Source organism: Trichechus manatus, unplaced genomic scaffold, assembly GCF_000243295.1.
Source record: "Trichechus manatus latirostris isolate Lorelei unplaced genomic scaffold, TriManLat1.0 scaffold00084, whole genome shotgun sequence".
Classification (NCBI taxonomy): Eukaryota; Metazoa; Chordata; class Mammalia; order Sirenia; family Trichechidae; genus Trichechus; species Trichechus manatus.
This window is the reverse complement of record NW_004444020.1, coordinates 2,712,435-2,733,832: the sequence shown is the minus strand read 5'-3', so window position 1 is coordinate 2,733,832 and position 21,398 is coordinate 2,712,435. Positions and strand designations below refer to the sequence as shown.

Genomic DNA, 21,398 nt, shown 5'->3' with positions numbered 1-21,398 from the left:
GATAATACTGAAACAATCTACATTTTAATAAGATCCCAGGTGATTCTTATGTATAACTTCCTGGGAACTTTTTATAAATACAAATTCTCAGCTGAGAACTTGTTACAAATGCAAATTCTCAGCAGGGGTTCAAACTGAAACAAACCAGGCTAGAATGTCCCAAGTCCATGGGTCAGACTGGAGGCCTCTCCTGTTTCACACAGCCGAAGGGGCTGGCAAACCCTGGATCAGCAAGTCAAAAAGCAGAGCTCTGACTCACAGGCTGTGAAGACTTACAAATCCCAAGACTGGCAGGCAAGACGGCAGGTAAGCTGCTAGCTGAAGTCCCAAGAACCGGAGGTCAGGCGAACGGGCCAGCTGCAGGATCCAGAGTGAACAAAAGCCTACGAGCCTTGCCAGAGAGTCTACCTATATTGGATGTAGGCCACACCCCCAAGGAAACTCCCTTTCAACTGACTGGCTACTCACAGCAGATCCCATCATGGAGGTGATCACATTATATCAAATCTCATCATATAAGTGATCACAGCATTCCTCCCTTTGGAACTAAGACCTCTAGACCCGCAGAGCATAAGGTTGTGGGGACAGTAAGAAAAAATTTTTTGAGTGGGTCACTAGAGGTAATAGTGAGTGGTGCCACTCCCATTTCCACCCCTTGATTCCTGGACCTATGAATCCTGGCTATAGGAGACGCAACACCATATATTTGATGCTGGTTTACAGCATATACAGTCTCCTGGAGAACACTGCCCCAACCCTGCAAGGTATTGCCACCTAGCTGGCACTGTAATTGTGTCTTTAGGAGGCCACTCCATTGTTCTATCAAGCTAGCTGCTTCAGGATGATGGGGAACACGGTAAGACGAGTGAACTCCATGAGCATGGGCCCACTGCCACACTTCATTTGCTGTGGAGTCCCTTGATCTGAGGTGATGATGTGTGGGATATCATGACAGTGGATAAGGTATTCTGTGAGTCCACAGATGGTAGTTTTGGCAGAAGCATCACGTGCAGGGAAGGCAAATCCATATCCAGAGTGTCTTTTCCAGATAGAACAAAACAATGCCCTTTCCATGATGAAAGTGGTCCAATGTAATCAACTTACCACCAGGTTGCTGTCTGATCACCTCAAGAGATGGTGCCATATCGAGGACTTAGTGCTGGGCTCTGCTGCTGGCAGACTGGGCACTCGGCAGTGACTGTAGCCAAACTGGCCTTGGTGAGTGGAAGTCCATGTTGCTGAGCCCATGCATAACCTCCTTCCCTACCACCATGGCAACTTTCTTCATGAACCCATTGAGCAATGACGGGAGCTGCTTGCACGGCAGCCTGAACCTATGCAGAACCTTCTCTTGGTCTAGGCCCCACTCAAAACTAGCAGCTTTTCAGTTACTTGTTAAATAGGTCAGAGTAGTACACCCAAATGAGGGATATGTTGTGCCTTCAAAATCCAAAGAGGCCCACTAGGTGTTATACCTCCTTTTTAGTTGTGGGAGGGGCCAGATGCAATAACTTATCCTTCATTTTAAAAGGAATATCTTGACATGCCCCACACCACTAAACCCCTATAAATTTCACTGAGGTAGAGGGCACCTGAATTTCTGTTGGATTAATTTCCCACCCTATAGCACATAAATGTTTTACCAGTAAGTCCAGAGTCATTGACATTTCTTCCTTACTAGGTTCAGTTAGCATAATGTCGTCAATGTAATGGACCAGTGTGACATCTTACGGAAGGGATCCCTGCAGACTAAACTATGACATAGGGTTGGAGAGGTGATATAGCCCTGAGGTAGGACACTGAATGTGTATTGTTGGCCTTACCAGCTGAATTGTGAACTGCTTCTGGTGGTCCTTTAAAACAGGTATGGAGAAAAAGACATTAGCCAGATCAACAGCTGCATACCAGGAATGAGGACATGTATTAATTTGTTCAAGCAGTAAAACTACATCTGGAACAACAGCTGCAATTGGAGTCACCACCTGGTTGTTTTCGATAATCCACTGTCATTCTCTGAGAACCATCTGTTTTTTGCACAGGCCAAATAGGCGAGTTGAATGGGGATGTGGTGGGAATCACTACTCCTGCATCCTTCAAGTTCTTGATGGTGGCAGTAATCTCTGCAATCCCTCCAGGAATGCAGTATTGCTTTTGGGTTACTATTTTCCTGGGTAGGAGCAGTTCTAATGGCTTCCACTTGGTTTTTCCTACCATAATAGCCCTTACTCCATTTGTCAGGGATCCAATATGGGGGTTCTGCCAGTTGCTGAGTATATCTTTTCCAATTATGCATTCTGGAACTAGGGAAATCACTACAGGATGGGTTCAGGGACCCACTGGACCTACTATGAGATGGACATGAGCTAAGACTCCATTAATAACCTGACCTCCATATGCCCCCACTCTGGTGGGTCAGTGATGTTCTGGGTCCCTTGGAATTAGCTCAGAGCCAGTATCCAGTAATCAGAGAAAAGTCTGATTATTTCCTTTTCCTCCAATGAACTCTAGTAAAAGGCCATAGATCCCTTTGGGGAAGGCTTGGAGAAAGATTAACATTATAAATTTTTGGCAGTGTAGTGGAGTCCTTCTTCAAGGGGATCCAGCCTCCCCTTCCTTCAAGGGGTTGTGGGTCTTTAAACTCACTCAAGTCTGGAAGTTGACTGAGGGGCCGTGACTATTCTGGCAATTCAAGTTAGATTGCTGTTCACTTGACCTAGAATTCTTCCACTTGTACAGATCAAGTAAATAGTAGATTTCCTATCTATTTCACTCCTAGGGACACCATGACTAAGTAGCCAATGCCATTAAGTCCAAACAAGTCAAACTATTCTGATTACTGCTTTAACTCTGCTGTCTGCTACGGTAACCAGCCCCCTTTGTCTTTGTTGGCTGAGTGCCACTTGGCCCCTACCACGACGAGGTCCAATCAGCCCCATTTTAGTTAGAGCAGTTCCCACTGTCAAATCTGACTTACATAAAGTAGCAATCACAGCAGTCTTCAAGGATGCTGGGGCTCCCTTCACAAATTTGTTCCTCACCATTGTGGCAAAAGGTGTGTCTCTGGATACTCCATGTGTGGTCTGTGGGTCTAACCTGATAAATCCACTCTAAAATGGCAATTTCCTTAAACCTTTGGATACCTTCTTCTACAGTATACCAAGGCAGGTCAGGTACTTCAACTTGATTTCGTGTAGGCCACCAGGTAATCCATGCTTCAGCGACCCCAGCAAACTATTAGATCCTTTCCTAACCTCTTGAGTTGAAACACTGAAGAATCTGTGCTTAGTGGGCCCGTATCAATAACTCAGACTGATCCATCTTTGTTCCTTGCACCATTGTCCCACACTTTTAATAGCCATTCGCACACATATTTCCCAGGTTTCTATCTGTACACATTAGAAAAGTCGAGCAGTTCTTTTGGAGTGTAGCGTACCTCCTCCTGGGTCACACTTTGTACTTCACCTTTTGGGGATCACTGGGACTTTAGTCTAGACCTATAACTAGGAGCTTGGCTGCTAACCAAAATGTTGGCAGTTCAAATCCACCAGCCACTCCTTGGAAACGCTATGGGGCAGTTCTACTCTGTCCTATTGGGTCACTATGAGTCAGAACCAACTCCACAGCACCTAAAAAACAACATAGGTCTAGAAGCCAAAATCGGTGGTGGGGATGTGTTTTGAGAACATTCAGCACTGCAAGGCATCTGCCTCAGGCGATGCCCCAGGCAATGACTCAAAGGCTCTTTAGACTCAGCTTGGTTGATCTCATTAGATGAAGGTGAAGGGGCTAATGGTTTTACTGAGGAGGGTGGCTTAGCAGACAAACATGGAGTCATCTCTTCAGACGAGAGAGAGAGGGCTGGTTCTGCTGGCAGAAGTGATTCAATGGAATTTAAGGGCTTAGTGTCCCCAGTTTCCTGATTATCTGCCCGTATGTCTCCATCCCAAGTTTCATGATCCCATTTCTTCCCAATCAATGCCTTCACTTTAAGTTCAGACACCACTCAAGCTTGGGAATTGAGTTGGCGTTGTAATTCAGCCACTCTTACGATAAGACTCTTGGTTTGGTTTTCGGCAGTATCAACTCTGTTACTAATGCACAAGTGGAAACTTTGAAGTCGTTTATGCGGTACTTCAGCTTTGACTCTGAAGCCCTGAGCTCATCTCTTTCTTTCAACACTATGTCTAGTGAAGGTAGGGCCAACCAACCAGCTTCCTTACACTTCTCATTATGATAAAATTGTAGGAAGTTATCAAATATGCAATCACCTAGAGCCTCGCCTCTCACCACTACCTGATCTACTGGTAGTGATATTTTGAATACTGTATTGCTACTTCATGCAATGGATTAGCTGTGCCCTCTCTACTACTGGAAGCAGAGTCATCAACATCTTTAAGACTAACCTGACTTGAGAACCAGTTTAGAAAGCTCATCTTTACAATTTTGTTTCTCTAGAGCCACTCTCGGTACCAAATGTCTTAGGCTGGGTTTTCTAAAGAAGCGAAACCAGTAAAGCACATAAATATATATATAGTAAGAGAGATTTACATCAAGGAAATGGTTAACGTGGTTTTAGAGGCTGGAACGTTCCAAGTCCGTGGGTCAGTCTGGAAGCCTCTCCTGATTCATGCAGCTGCAGGGGCTGGCAAACCCAGGATCAGCAAGTCAAACAGCAGGGCTCTGGCTCACAGGCTGCGAAGACTTAACAAACCCTGAGATCGGCAGGCAAGACAGCAGGTAAGCTGCAAGCTCAAGTCCCAAGAACTGGAGGTCAAACAAACAGGAGCCAGCTCAGGATCCAGCGGGAACAAAAGCCTGCGAGCCTTGTCAGAGAGTCCACCTACACTGGTAGACCATAACCCCAAGGAAACTTCCTTTCAGCTGTCGGGCTATTCACAGCAAATCCCATCACATTATATCAAATCTCATCATGGAAGTGATCACATCATTATATGACTGTCAAACTACATCATAACTGCCAAACCACTGAAAATCAAGGCCCAGCCAAGTTGAGACACAAACTTAATGATCACAGACATGTCATCAGGAGGGACCAATCCCTGGAGAAGGAAATCATGTTTGGTAAAGTAGAGGGCCAGCAAAAAAGAGGAAGGCCCTAAACAAGATGGACTGACACGGGCTGCAACAATAGGCTCAAATATAGGAAAGGTTGTGAGGATGGTGAAGGACCAGGCAGTGTTTTGTTCTGTTGTACACAGGGTCACTCGACCGTACCTAACAACAACAAATATTCGTAGAATTACTATCATATGATCTTTCTTTTTAAAGACAAATGACTCATTCCTTCAGTGACTCAAGCCCATCTTCAGAAACTTTTCTCTGAAATAATCAGCTCAGAGGCGTGGGGTTCCTCCTGTGCTCACAGACATTGCCACATTTGGCAGGGGCCAGGGAATGAGGCAAATATTCTTTGTAGTTCATATAGAACTGAAACCTCTTTACACCCAAAATAACCACATAACCTTGTTACATAAACCATATACTTTCTTAATGTTAAAAAATGTAAGCATATACATTAATTCTTATTTGTGTATATAACAGATTTTCCATTAACAATGCTAGGGCCTTTTGCTGCTCTTACAGTTATTTCCCTAAATTGAGGCTTTGAAAAATGATGAAAATATACACATCTTCTTTTGTAAGCTTGATGGCAAAACCAGAAGAGTTTATTTACAAATACAACTTCCTTAGCAATTAACTCACTGGACAGAAAGCACATACATCCATGATCCTGTAACTACCAGTTTTCTCTTGTTTCTAGGAGACTGAACCTCAGATTTTGTTTCCAGAGACAGCAAACTGGCAACCCTTGGGTCAAATCTAATCTGCAAGTGCCTTTGTGTGGTCCATATGGTTTTAAAAACATTGACTGAGTTGCATATTTAAAAACCAGATTTTGCATGGACGTCCAGACCTCCTGCTTCTCGTGGGCCTGGGAATATCCTGCAACTGGGACTGCTCCTCCCCCAGGGCACTTGCATTGGAGCCTGTTCTTGGAAATAAAGATCTACATAAGATCTCTAAAGGGAAAAATTAAACTTGAACAAAGGTGTCTCATTAACAAAGCAGTCAATTCCCTTTATTTTTAAAATTTTATGTACACATATGAATGATCTGTATAATGTACATTCAATATAGAAAGCTTTATATATTTGATAATGTATAGAACATTTCACAATTACACTAACTGCTTACATAACATCTTGACATTGTTTTTAAATTTTTTTGCACAAGCTCCTTCTCATTCAATTTGGTAAAGCCAGTTATACATACCGATGTGTACTGTCTGTTCTCAGAAAGTTAATGATTGAGGACACCAGTGACTGGGGCAGGGACAAAACCTAATAGTGTTCGGTGGTGGGAGGAGGCCACGCAGACGTGATGCAGGAGGCAGAGACACCCCTTCCCGGGACACGTGACTCAGCCCAGCTTCTTTAGACTGCAGCTCAACCCCACAGTCACACTAATTCAAAAAAACATTATAAAAACTAGGAAGAAAGTTTTGTCTTTTTGATTCACAGTCTTGTAAACAGATGTAAAAGAACAAAATGTGCTTACATACATCAAGAAAAAAAAATTCTTGTGTACCCACTTAGGTTGATCCACAGAGTGCTTTCCTATAACGTTGATACAATTATAATCACTGACTTCCTAAATAAAAATATATTTATAGAAAAAGGAATAACACTGTCATGAAACCAGGAGAAAGGCAGTAAGAGTTTGCTTCAACGCATCAGCTGGAGGAATGTGGACTCGGCACTGGCCTTTCAGCAATTATTGTCTTTCATGAATATTTCAAGTCCGATAGCCAAGGTCACCTGCCTCGTGGTCTACAGGAGGCGGCAGGTTAGACATAACTGATGAGGATGTCCCTGCGGTAAGGTAGCCAGCAACTCCAGGTCCTGCGAGAGAGAGAGGAAACACCTTCTAGTGAGCAGAGTCATTGAGAACATGGACCTTTAGAAAAATGCCAGACCCTGGCCAAGCGCCCCATCACGAGGAACTGGTAATCTACAAGAAACACCTAAATGGAAAACTATACCTTAACAAACAGCTACATAGCACCATTTTCATGTTGTGCCTTTACTCATGTAGTAAAAAAAAGTTAAAAATCATTTCAAAATTTGTACTGGCTATTAACACTGGTTTGGAAATATGAAAAAAATTTCCCATCTCATATCTTCTGGGAAGTTCAATCTTTCAAAAATAATCCAGGGCATTGAAAGATAATTATGTCAAATGGAAAAAATGGGAACAGAGGAAAGAAACTCAACACTTTGTCGGCCCATCCAAATGTCAGACTTGATGAAATTCCCAACATAAACACTTCTATCAATGCTTAAGAGCTACAGCGTGCTACGGCTGCTAACCAAAATGTCGGCAGTTCAAATCCACCAGCTGCTCCTTGGAAACGCTATGGAGTAGTTCTACTCTGTCCTATAGGGTCGTTATGAGTCAGAAACGACTCCACAGCAACAGATTTGGTTTCTTGGTATAAACATTAAAGGTAACCAATTTCCATTTGGTGTAAAGAAATGCTGCTGTAACAAGTAACACCAAACGAACAAGTGTTGCTTTCGAGGTCTCTGGGAAAAAAAAGGAGGGCTCTGGATACCTGTCATAGGTCAAAACAAGAATACTACAGGAAATAGCGTCTTAGTATTTTAGTTTTATGTATCTTCATTGATTCTGATAGTCTCTATTACATGAAAATGCTACATATGCCAGCATTTATCAAGATGTCTATAAGCATCTAATGGTTTTAGTCCTCTTGTTTATTTTAAATATTGCAGACATTTAATTACAGCTCAGAAGCACAGCACAAACTGTATAAAGTCCTTGCAAAAGCCACTGTAGCATAATACTGCATATGGAGCAATACTTTTAGCCGAAAATTGTAGGAAACAAGGCAAATGGCTGAGCAACACTGAAGGGTTAGGACTAGAAAGGCAGTGGAAGCAGCATGCATTTAGCAAAACGGTTCTCTACCTGCTTCAGAGAGCTACACAGAAGTTAGCAAGCTGCCTGGCAGAGCAGATCTAAAGCCCACTCCTGAGGTGAAGTGGGCTGCTGCCAGTTAGAAGGGAAGGAGAGACACCTGAGGGAAAAAAGAAATATAAGCAGCAAGGGAAGTTGTGAGGAAGTGCAAACAGCAGAGCAGTTTGATGAAGGCTAAGGCATAACAGGGACTGATGTAGGACAAAAAGGCCACAATTCAGGCTCGTCTTGCTTTTCACCTTACGATCACTTGTATTGAAGATGGGAAGTGGCTTGCACCACTGAGCAGAGATACTGCATGTGGCGCACAGTTACATGGCCAGAGACCGCTCAGCCTGCATGAGCTGTGACAGATGTCAGCCAGAGCGCCAAGGTGCTCACAATCTTGTACTTATAAAAGCAATTTTTCCTTTTTTGAGCCACCATGGACCTGCATCTACTGGTTTGGGCATTGCTGTCCAAGAGTCCGCAGAAAGCCTTTTAGACTTCCTGCCTTCCACCAAATCAGGATGCCGGGCCTTCCACAGACTGCTGAGAAAAAAGACTACTAGGCCAACGTGCCCCCTCTGACAATGAGGTTCAGGGCTAAACACCACACTGTGATATCACTTCCCACCAACCTATCATTCTTTGAACCTTGGGCAGCAGTAAAAGTAAAAACTAGGTCTCACTGAGGATGTGGTCCTTAACAAAATCTCAAACACGCAGACTGGTATGGTTCCTTAGCACTTGGGACTATGGACTCAAATCGGCTCCCATCAAAATATTAGACTCTGAGACCAAATCATGAGTGCTACATATAGAAAATGAGCTAAGCTGTGCTTCTCGAACTGTGTGCCAAGACACCTTGGGGCAAATTCACAGGGCACTGCTGGGTATTTTAAATATGAGGGAAACACAGTGACATCTACTGGGCACCATACAATACTTTTCAAATTGATGTAACTGCTACTAAACTCAACTATTAGGTATTTCTTTTGGCCTTGAGACGGATGAAAAAATGACTGAGACACTAAGGGCACTGTGAACTCAGAAAGCTTGGGCACCTCTGGACTACAATCTAACTGACGAAACAATGGGCCCAGAAGGTTCATCCAGAGGGAACCAAATTCTAGCTCTACCATTTGCCTCCTTAGGAAAGACAAATCAATTCCTGGATGTTTCTGCAAATGAAATCTAGGATGTTCTTGAGGACACTGCTGGTTTCTAGGGGTAGAAGGTGCTGCCTGGTCATCAGGATGAGGACAGAGCTGTACTGTTCTCCAGAGGAAGGTGGGAGAAAAGAGTAGGGGCCGCCAGAAATGGGGCACGTGGCGGCACTGTGCAAGGTGTCAGACTGCTCAGAGGAATGACAGAAGATGCAAAACTGACAAAGAACCCTGCAAAACAGAATTGGCTACCACGTGGGGGTAGTGGAAGGAGCATGGGCTGTGGTGAGAATGGCCATGGGGTTCTCAGAGGGAAAATAAACAAAAGGAAGCCCTGACTCAGCAGTTAATATCCCACAATAAACTGGCATTAACCCTGGAGGACTCGTTAACAGCACCCACACTGTGTGATCTTGGTCAGGTATTTAAAAAAAAAGGTAATAAAAACCAACACTGCGAAGAACTCATGGGCTGGTTTAAGGAGAAGCCAACAACTGTTCCCTCTCTCCCTTTAATGACCTCAGGAAGTCAAGTTCTATATAAAAAGTTCTCCATCTCTAAATCCAGATCCTAGAAGCATCGTCACATCAGCCTGCTCCTGATTCTTTCCGTGTCATTCCTTCTTTCTCTATTGATTTGCTAGGTGATGCAATTTGAGGATTTCATTGCTGAAATTATTTTTATAGGGCCTTGATTTCATCAGCACCAAATTACTCTAGAACCTAATAAACGGCCCTAAATAATGAGCAACTACAACTTATCTGCATCATAGGTAAAATCCCATCGAAGCACTTTTAAATAATCATTTATCATAAAACAAGAGAAAAACTAGGCAGTCTTATCTCCATCTGTCAACACTGAGTAATCCTGCCTGGGACTTTTGCATTTTTACTCCAAATGCTGAGCATATGACTGAATGGCATCTGCTTGGCCGTCAGAGAGAAGACAAATAATAAACGTACTTTTGGTCATTCTCATCTTACTTTGAAGTAGTAATTAACTTTTATCTTTCCTCATCTCGTAAACAAAATCCACTTCCTTGCCAAACTCACCCAAAGACACTAGTTAGAAGGAGGGTCCATGATGTGTGTTCTCACAGCACCTTACCTGACTTGCAAATTGATCTGAGAGGGCTGGGTATGGCACAATCTGTACCTTCTGAAGATTGAGGGTAGGTAGGGTGTGGTAAATCCTAATTTAACAAAATTCCAATTCAACACAACATTGTATACATCCCTCAGAGTTCCATATAATGGGTTTTACCATTATTAGAAGAACTTGCCCCTTTTATCACACACATGACACACAAAACGTCAACAGAAAAGCTAACAGAAAACATCTGGCAACCCAAGCAGTTAACATCAATTCAACTGGTGGTGAACTCAAAAGCTTTAACTTTTCAGAATGAAGTCCCGAAGGTGGAAAATCTTCTCAAGTAACTAATGTCTCAATAAAAGAACATCCTAGATTGATGATGTACCAAAAACTGGACAATTCCAAGGTCAGCACAGCTCAGAACTATCCCAGATTATCCTGCATGGACTTGCCTGCAGGCTTCAGCAATGCCGTTTAGAATGGCCGCAAAAGCTCCAGGCCTCTTCCATGTTGGGATTTATACTATCTCCTGCCTTCATTGGCTTTGCATGGAACTTTGCCCCTTGTGCTGACCCAAGGATGGGAAGAAGCTGGTAAACCCCAACTCTTCTTCTTCCCTAGCCCTCTTCCACCCCCATAGGTACTATTTACATCTCATTCAGAAACCACCCGAGGGAGTCAAGTAAAATAAAAAGCAGAGACGGTAACCTTTTTTCCTATAGTTATTGGGCATTTGGGAGCCCTGGTGGTACTGTGGTTAAAGCACTCAGCTGCTAACCAAAAGGTTGGCAGTTCGAACCCACCAGCCACTCCTCGGGAGAAAAAGATGTGGCAGTCTGCTCCCGTAAAGATTTACAGCCCTGGAAATTCAATGGGGCAGTTCTACTCTGTCCTGTAGGGTCGCTATGAGTTGGAATCAACTTGACGGCAGTTGAGTTTGGTTTTCTCATGGGATTTGCACAGGAATGGGGAACATAATGATTTCTAAAGGAAGTCCAGGTCTCTGAAGTAAATCCTTATCTCTTCTGCATTCTAAGCTTAGACTTTTTGGTCCATAGCCTGTTAGTAAGTCAAAGACCACCTGTAATCTTTAATTTCATCAAGTCAAGTACAATGGAGAAAAGAAGAGACCTCCTGTAGGAAAGCTTACAATCTACATATTACTATTCTTCAGAGCCAACTTTTAAGTGATTTTAATCTTAGGTTAGAAAAACAAGATAGATTTCCCAATCATACCATCTTTATATACAACGTAATGAATGTAATGCCACAAACGTGGTATATGAACGTTTGGGAAAAGAGTATAAAGAGGTAAAGTGCTTAGTTTTCCATTACTTAGAAACTACTGCTCGGTCCCAAATGTGAAAGAAAGATACATGGTAGACTAAGACCACAGTCTAGGTCTCTCTTTCCACAGAACTCATAGGACAGGGGGTGGGAAGCCTGAGAGACTCTTTTCTTAACATACACACGACTGACAGCCAAAGCAGCACACTGTATAAACTTCAGGCTCAGCTTCAACTCCTGTTAGGAGCAGATTAAAATTCAAGTGGCCACAGTGTCACCACCGAGTCTACAATTAAAACCAGGTAAGACTTTCTCCACAGCCCCTATTTCTGAATATTCAAGACTCAGTCTTCCTGATTTATAAACTTCTACAGTAGTAATCAGTGGTGCAGAGGTTAAGAGCTGCACTGCAAACTGAAAGGTCAGCAGTTTGAATCCACTAGCTGCTCCTTAGAAACCCTATGGGGCAGTTCTACTCGGTCCTATAGGGTCGCTATGAGTCAGAATCAACTTGATGGCAACAGGTTTTGTTTTGTTTTTAATACTAGTAATCAGGATTATTAAAACATTACACTGGTATGAGAAATACTGGTAGTATTTTTTTTTCCTCTTAATTTTTCTGTATCATCACTGGTGAGTGGAGAACAAAGGGCTGACATCTTCAAAATACTATAATTTCAGGTAGATGGCAAGAACTAGCTCAAATTCTTAGGGTTAATTTCAAACTGAAAACTATTTCTTCTTAAGCAGAAACCAATATGAGTACTAGTACTCCAAAATTATTGTGCTAATTAGTATGGCCCATGAACAATGTCTCCAACTTCAAAAGTGTATTATCCTTTGATCCCTAAGCAGTAAAACATGCTTTCATTTATGGTACCCACATATTTTGCCCCCTAAATATTTAGTAAAACTGGACTCATCACTGGAAACTTAGAAGAAAAATATTTTACACATGATTATATGTATTTGGAGCTTCAATCTGCTTTTCTGACAGAAATGGAAAGAGGCAATCATGTTTTTGATACCGGTATTTCTGCATAGATATTTCTCCATTTTTTTATATGTTGAAGACAGACATTTTAATACTGACACGCTCCAAGTATAAAATATGACATCGCTAATTAATTGGCTCAAAACTGAGCCAAGTACAAGCCGTTTTAGTCAGCACACATTCACCATGACAGTTCACATGCTGTCCAAGAAAATCAAAAAGCAGAGCTCTACTACATGCCCACAACATCTCCAAGAAAGGTCAACTAATGGCCTATGAAAGCACTCTAAATGCTATTTTTAGTCTATCAGAGCAATAGAAGTGGCTTCTGCAAAGTTTCTCAGGGTAACCAACCAGGGACGACTTACCTGTGAGGTATCCCGCTGTTTGTGACTCAGAAATGAACAAATCATGTTTCTGATCTTTGAAGGCACTCCAGACTGAAGAACGAGACAGGATTTCATTCACCTACAGAAGTAAAGCAAACTCTTTCAACATCAATAAATTAAGGGCTGGGTATTGGAAGATGGAATCCACGAGAAAAATCAAACTTCCAGGACAACAAGGAAGAAGACCAGCTCAGGAAAGACCCAAAGATGGAGCAAGACCTTATATTCATCAAACACTACCAGGCACTGTGTCAGGCACATTCCATTAAACCAGACTTGAAGAAGACCTTAAGTTGTTCTACCCTCTACAGCTCCATTATTCTAACCTACAATTGACTTGAATGTAATTCCAGCAGGAAGATGCCTGTACTTCGTCTTTTCTTGTGAATCATAACAGCTGGCTGACAGTGTGGTATGGGCTAATGAATTATTCCTGAGGAAAAAAGGGTGTGGGGAAAAGAGGTTGCAAACTCAGGTCTAAGACCTAAAACAGTTTTTCAAATTATGGGTTGTGACTATCATTCTTGAAAAAATAAAACAGATTCATAGAAAGCATGAGAATGTATCACATGCAAAACAGGTAAATACTGTTTGGTGAAATATATACATATATGAACATAAATAACTGTGTGTGTGTGTGTGTGTGTGTGTGTGTGTGTGTGTGTGTGTGTGTGCGCGCGAGAGAGAGAGAGAGTGCTGGATTACACTGAAAAACATTTTTTTCTGTGGGACAGAAGATAAAGAGTTTAAGAAATACCAATTTAGAGGATAGCTTTTGTATTTCAAGGTTCAAATGAAATACTGATTGAGCACCCCTGACGCTGTGGACACAAAGATGAGAACACCAGTCTCTGTCTCTGAAGTGCTTCCAGTCTAACAGGGGAGACAGGCAGTACACAGATAATAGAGTGATAAGCATTAAAGTGAGTCCAACAGTTCACCTGTCCCAACCTTAGAACGGAGCAATAGTGGAAGTGATTAGCGGCGAAGGTAGAGGAGTTTCTATCTTGGAAGCTATCATACCTCTTCCGTCTCCTTGGAAATGGAAGGTGGGGTGAGGGTTACTTTGCTAATTTCATCAATACAAATCCTGATTAGGGATTAGGGGAGGACACGGCCTGCAGCTGACAATACAGGAGTGCCTTTGCTTGCCATCAGGACACCCGTGGGCACAAGTCCAGAAAACACCTCATTAAACATAATAGTTAGTAACTGCTGCAAGAAGCGCTCTCTCCTTTAATATCATTTTAAATTGCTCAAATGATGATACTGCTAGACTGGACAATGGCATCAAAAACGTTTCTTTAGTTGAAACATACAAACACACTGGATTCACTAAAGGAAAACTTTAAAGTCAATTTAAACCTATAAAAAGAGCATCAGTAGACAAGGCTATACAGTAATACTGAATGAGAAGCTCCACAGAGGCAACAATCAGAAGAAAACCAAAGATGAAAATGAAATTACTGAAGAGGCCTGAAGTCAGCAAATGCAACTGAAACACAATTAATACATAAATAAGTCACAACAAAAGAAAAAGGAAACTAACACTTAATAAGGGCTAATAAAGGAGAAGAAAACCAAAATGATGTTCTGTATCTTTAAAAATGGCATTATGGGATAGTTAATGAATGTGGTTATCAGCATACAACAATAACTCTTAGAGCAGGAAGTCAATTTTAGCCAGCACTAAATCTGTTATGCTGAGTGGAGTCTTTTAACACTTTTTCTTCCTGCAATGTACAACATGCCATCATTACACAGAAAAGGAATTCTCCCGAGTGACTATGTAAGCATACGGTGTGTGCTTTTGTTATGAGGAAACTATGCAAGTCCATCCTTGGTCTCTTGATCTGCTCCAATGACAGGCAAAAGAATCACACCTTAGGTGGAACCCGAGCCCAGGTGCATAGACCATCGTGGCCAAGACCCTGGCTTTGTGGAGATAGGGTGGCATTCGGCAGATCCAAGCTGCCACTGTGCAGACTCACCTGTTCTCCGTACTGCAGGCTTCGAGCCATTGCCTTGAGAGCTTTAACAATCTGAGCCTTAGTGGCCGCTGGGCTGTCCAGATTTTCAAGACCAATGCCTTCGAGTAATTTTAAGAGGTATGGGACCAGATCTGCCTTCAGGGCCTAGAAAAACATATTAAGCATATATGAACATACTGAAAAAATTTAACCATCCGCTAAAGAAATAATTTCACCTCCAGGATTATGGCTGGAAGAAGAGCAACCCATTTACTAAACCACCTGTTTTCACACTATTCTAATCCTAGATACAGAATTTTCTTTTTTTAGCATGTAATGACATTCTTAGTATTTAACTGTCCTAAATGTTATACACTGATTATTTCATTTAATCTCCCCAGCAACCTGACGGGGTTGGTACTATTACTACAGATGCAGAAGCCAATGCATGGAGGGTGGAGAAACGTGTTCAGCCATAGAGCTGGGTAGTGACTCTGGAACCTGAGCTTTTGGCCACTACACTGGGCTGCCTGCTCTAATCACACAAGATTAATGGGGCAACAATATCTGGAATACCCTAATATTTTTTTCAAATTCTCTTAAAATAGCAACCTTTGCATTCATTATACATATGTTCATACCAGCCTAATATAAGCTGAACAGTACTCAGGTATCACAACTTTCACTGTCCATTCTGAAACTCAAAGGGACAAGGCAAAGACAACTAACATTTATTGAGTGTACCTTTTTTTTCAGATACTATTCCTGCATTACCTCATTTCATTCTCATAACAACCCCATGAGGTAGCAGTACCTTTATTTTACAGACAAGGAATCCAAGAGGAGGTGAGTATCATGCCTGAGGTCACGGAGCCATCTGGTGGTAGTACGAGAGCTCGCGTTCTTTCCAATACATCAAACTAAACTCTCCAAATCAATTAAAAGGTTGAACCTCAGAGCTTCCGATATCTCGTTAGGATATTACTATAAATACCTAAGACCTCTACCTGCACAAAGGCAGGAGATGTAGCAGGAAAAGGGCTTGGGAAACAGGAGAGGCAGACAATAAAGGTGCAGGGCCTTGTATTCAGGCTAAACATGTGAGATACCACTCCGACACCAGGAAGGTAATGGGGAGCCACTGAAGGGTTTTCGATACGAAGAGTCCTCCAGTTATAGAGTTGTAGAGAAGACTTTTGAAACAGTTTTTAAACTTACCGTGTTGTTTTGTTCCTTCAGTGTTTGTCTGTTCTACACTGGTACCCACCAAGTTCTATTAGGCAGACTGTCTCTCTGAAGAGTACAATAAAAATCTGGGCACGCATCTTAAACATTATTTAAGAAACATAGATTCCAAATAAATCTTTCCAAAGAGGATGAAGTCAATTTTACAGAACAAAGCTAAGGAGAAATGCTCAGTAGATAACTGAAAGCTAAAATGTAAACATCACAAAAGTACTTTGAAGTGGGTAAGATTTTTGGCAGCTGGCCCCCTTTACACTGTGTGTATAATCATATAAACTCATACATGCTATAATCATATAAACTCATACATGCACTAACTCGGAAGTTATCTCTCTAGCAAACCTACAGGAAACCAAGTCAGTGCTAAATAAGTAAAAATCTATCTGTCTATGTTTGCTTTTCTAAGCAGTGCTAAATCTAGAAAGTCACTTACTTGTGCTACTAATTCACTCTGCTCCCTCTGAAACATTCGGTTAATTGCTTCACAGGCTAGACCAACAGTATCGGCTCGCTTTTTCATTCCACTCATCAGTGGGCCGATGGTCTCTGACGATGCCATGGCTCGAACACACAGCTAAGCACCCCAAAGGAAAAGGAGAGAAGCAATACTTGTAGAGTAACAATACTTTATGCAGCACAGTAAATATTATGTAAATAAAACAAATGAAAAGCCTACATTCAGTTCAACTATCACAATGAACTGAGTCAAGTTCAGCCTACTAATTATATCATTTTAACTGATTTACAAATGGTTATAGTATACCATGCAGTTCATATGCAGAAAGGCACATGGCAGAAAGGGAATTTATACTATAATACACATTAGTCACGAAGAGGGAGGGTAGATAAGTTCTGGAGCCACAGAAGCTACCAAACAGATTCACCAATACCTCGTTTTCAGACAGGGCGTGGATGACCCGAATGGCACTCTTGGGAATGGCGCTGTTCCTGTGATTCATCGCCTGGATGATTCTGGGAAGCTGGCCCAGAGGCGGGACGTGGTCAGCCAGCTGAGGCTGTGCGCTGAAGAGACACACAGCTGCCGTTGTCAGAGTTTCCAGAGTCTCCCCCTGGAGGGTGAAAAATGCCAAACAAACCACAAAGAGCTATAAAATGCTGATGACGTCCTAAACATCCTTGGTGCTCAAAACTAGGGACCCACAAGGTCTAAGAGCTGATACTTGAAAATTGATTCACAAAGCCTAAGAGAACAACAAACTTCCCCTTTCTTTGATAAAAGGAATTAATTCAAAGGACTTTCATAATGTGCTCTCTTAATCTAAGCAGCCTTTCACTGGGTCAGGTTACATCTTGTTTCAACTGTAGGTTTAAGACATCATCTCCCAAAAGATATTACTAGAAATTTTTAAACAATGTTATAGAAATGTCAGTGTCAGCAGAATGCAGATGTCTTCCCAATTCTATTAAAAATCCTACTATTTAACATGTCTGGCTGCCAGAATGCACTATGCATTGAGGACACTAGACTGCAAAGAGCTGTTGCTTATGCCACTACATGCAGATATATGGAGCCACAGCATAACACATCTTAAGTGATCATGGACATGTGGACATTCCCAGAAAGAAAGGTGAGGTAGGCAGATAATGTTATGTGCCTCCCCTTTCTAAGTTTCAGTTTTTTCTCTTAAGGATTTCATTTTCTAAACAAACTATGTGTGTGGTAACATTCCTAGTAAAGAGAAAACGTGACTATGGAAAGTGACACAGGTCAATATTTGGCACACTAATCAGATTTAGGAGCCCTGGTGATGCAGTGGTTAAGAGCATGCTGCTAACCAAAAGGTTGGCAGTTTGAATCCACCAGCCACTCCTTGGAAACCCCACTGGGCAGTTCTACTCTGTGCTATAGGGTCGCTATGAGTCAGAATTCACTTGATGGCAACGGGTTTGGTCTTTTTTGTTGGTTTAATCATATTTAAAAAAAAAAAAAGTTTTGCTAATAATAATAATGAATATTTTCTAAGCACTCAATATGTGCCAAGCATTATGCTAAGTATGCTACATGTATTGAAAACTTTAAAACCTCAGCCTGAGGGGCAGGTGCTATGAACATTTTATAAATGAGGCGACTGGGGCAGAGACATGAGGTACTCTCACAGAGCTAGTACATGGTGGAGCTGGGACTTGAATCCAGACCACCTAACAACAAAGCTCAGGCTCTTAGTTGTTTTGCCAGAGCCAGCCTGTTTAATTCAATCTCTAATCACGTCTCAATTATTTTCAATCTAAAGCTCAAATAATAAAACGCTATATATTAGGATTTCTGACTCACCAAACCAAGACCAAGGCTAGTTTCTCACTCACTTCTGCTTTCCCAGCCTTCTACTTTGAACATGGTTACAAGGCTCATCCACGTAGTACCACTTTCCTGTCAATTTCTGTAACTCAGGTCACCCCTGCTATATATGCCATGCTAAGTAAAGAACATATCCCACAGAAGGACACACTTTTGGGGGACAGTGAACACTTACAGCATCCTGTCAATATAGATACCTCTAACTTTGGTTCAGAAATAAACATTATACTCAGAAGTTTTACCTTTGAACATGCAAAAAAAGATCAATGGGGATGTCTGAATTTAAAGTGGCTGCTAGATTGAAAGAGGTGGCCAATTCTTAAAGTATGCTCAATAAGAATGCTGTTTTAACAAAAACAGTATCAGTATATTAAGCAAACGATTTGAAATATCTGGCTTATGACTGAAGCTTACATGAGGACTGTTCTTCTCCAGGAGCTCGGTTAATTTTTCTAACAGTGCAATAAGAAATTCTCTAGGCTTTCTTAGAACCCAAGCTGGTTGTGCAATAAAGATTCTCAAGAAAACTCCTCCAACAGCAAGTTCACCCTCTGCTTCTCCAAATACCACAGCAAAATCTTCAGGCAACTTTAGAGAAAGAACCATAGTATAGTCAGGTCACTTAATAATCAACAGTCGTACATGCAGCAAGAAATGCAAACCATATTAAAGAAATGTATCTGAAATTGGTCCTTAATAGCCATTAATATAATCTAATTACAATTACTGAGTTTTATTTTCTCTTAATAAAGTTCAGAAAGGGTACTTTTATAAATTACTTACTTCAAAAGTGAGTATTCCTACTTTTATGTTAAGTCTTCTTTTCCAGGGGAATACCCAATACCTACTATAAGTTGGCATTAAACTGACAAAAAAATCAATCAACAAGAAAAAAAAAAAAAAAACAGTAAAATGTAAAATTTCTTCTTCTGAATAAAGCACATCTTACCTTCCAGTTTACATCAGGATTGTCTTGCTGATTTTTAAAGTGCCTTGAGGGGAAAAAAAAAAGGGGTGGGGAGAGACTTCAGTCACAAAACACTTCCATTAACCTGTAGAATAAGCCTTAGCAAGGTGATAAGGCGGAGTGGGAAAACTCTGCCCTCCCCGGACGACTATATCTAAAGGCCATATGCTGTTTCATTTGTCTTTACTTACTCCAGCATCATTTCTCTAACTGTTGTGGACACTTTATCTCTGGAACTATCATTCCAAATTAACTCAGGATTTTCATGAGTTCCTTCAAAAATATGTACAGCAGCTTCAGGGTTGTCTCTCATAGCATCCATAAAAACACTTGGTAGAAATTTCATTAATGTAATTCGAACCTATATGAAAAGGTTTGAGAAAGGAAAAAAAAAGACCTACTGGAAACATCTTACGAGTTGGTTTGCTTTACGTTTTTTTAGATAGAATATCGCTGTCATCTGTGTTATGCTCGTATGGGCTATAACTATTATCCAAGAGTTTTGCGGTGAGAGAAAAGATAAATCTTGATTTATGCAAAAGTAACTTTAACTTAAAGACTCATTATGATCTGCTCCCGCTTATCCTTCTGACTTCACTTCTACCGCCCTAGACCCCCTCCTTCAAGCCTGAAGAAATTCAGGATCCCCGGCATGTAGTTCCCAGAGCTCCCCTGCCAGCCCTGCACATGCACGTGCTGTCCCCTCTTCCCAGAGCACCCTGAGCCCTCCCCCGTCCTCATGCTGCCTTGGTGTCTTACAATATTTCATACTGCATTTTGCTGTACTGTTTCATGTTATGCTGTGTCTTTTTCCAAAAAGGGTTTAAAAAGCAGCTTTGAAAAATACATCCAACACACACATAAACATAAATTAAAAGTAAGTGAGGCAAAGGACAAAGGGTGAGGTTGGGGAGATAAGTTTTTCCCTCAGATCTTGACATGGTTCTCTCTCCTTTATGTCATTCAAGCCCGTGCTCAAATTTCCTCTTACGGAAACCTCCCCGACACAGTCTGTCTTGCTCGTTGCCTGTATTCTCAGTGCCTGGCACATAACAGGTGACCAAATACTTGCTTGAATAAATGAAGATTAATATGAAGACTAATACACATAATTGCTGGCAATATACACAAATTTAGCTCTGAACTTCTTGGCAGTCAATGAACAGAAGGAAACAATGTCAATTACACGATATAGAACATCATAAAATAAAACTGTGCCAGCTGCTCAAGTCCAATTGCTTCTGGAAGAAAAAAGTAATTTCTTCTGAGGTTCTCATAGGAGGACATTTTGCCATGTATTAAACAATGCCCTCAGGATGAAATCAACAAGGAGTTTCACAAGCTTATTTCTTCCTATATTCCTCAACTATGCTGAGAGCACCATGCCAAAACACAATTCAATTCTACAGTGGCCAAAACTATGTACAGAACGAGATTAAATGTCTGTCACCCGTCTGGGTCACAAGATCCTCAAGTTTAAGGAGACTTCACTGTGGTCCATCCTGCCCCTAGCAGCACATTCTCACAAAGCTCAGAGAAATACATGTCGGAGAAGCATTGAAAATTGTAACAGAATTTAGAGGCCATATATTTTAATTTCCTTACTGTGGAGCTAAAAAAAACTCAGGTTTCTAGACAAGCTGTCCAGAGTCATGAAGCTAAGGTAGCAGCAGACAGAATATGAAGACCCAGGCCTGTGATTCACAAAATAGAGTTCTGCCAACAATGCCAGGCCCACAGTGCCATAAGCTTACTATGGCAGGCCAATAACTTCACCTTTAGTACAACTGCTCTTGGTTTTGGTTTTTGTTTGTTTTTAACAAAATCATCTTTTTTTTTTTTAATATTTTATTGTACTTCAGGTGAAGGCTTACAGAACAGATAGCTTCTCATGTAACAGTAACACACATGCTGTTTTATGACATTGGTTAACAACCCCACATTTTAACCCTCTAAATTCTCAACTT

At 41.5% G+C, this 21,398-nt stretch overlaps 1 protein-coding gene across 5 annotated transcripts in view; it reads right to left on the bottom strand.

Moving 5' to 3' along the window:
* Window positions 1–6,073: 6,073 nt before the first annotated feature.
* The window catches only part of DNAJC13 (DnaJ heat shock protein family (Hsp40) member C13), a 119,815-nt gene continuing 104,490 nt past the window's right edge, over window positions 6,074–21,398 (bottom strand). For 2 of the 5 annotated variants that reach the window (XM_023735951.1, XM_004381404.1), the window contains 8 exons: window positions 19,623–19,792; window positions 19,414–19,456; window positions 18,879–19,052; window positions 17,038–17,217; window positions 16,581–16,721; window positions 14,924–15,067; window positions 12,912–13,011; window positions 6,074–6,923 (listed from right to left, as the gene is read on the bottom strand). In XM_023735951.1, the coding sequence (XP_023591719.1) occupies window positions 6,817–6,923; window positions 12,912–13,011; window positions 14,924–15,067; window positions 16,581–16,721; window positions 17,038–17,217; window positions 18,879–19,052; window positions 19,414–19,456; window positions 19,623–19,792 (1,059 nt within the window). In that variant the 3' untranslated portion in view covers window positions 6,074–6,816. Of the gene's footprint in view, window positions 6,924–12,911; window positions 13,012–14,923; window positions 15,068–16,580; window positions 16,722–17,037; window positions 17,218–18,878; window positions 19,053–19,413; window positions 19,457–19,622; window positions 19,793–21,398 lie in introns of those variants that run through there. The other 3 variants (XM_023735950.1, XM_023735949.1, XR_002824859.1) reach the window with 3 other exon arrangements.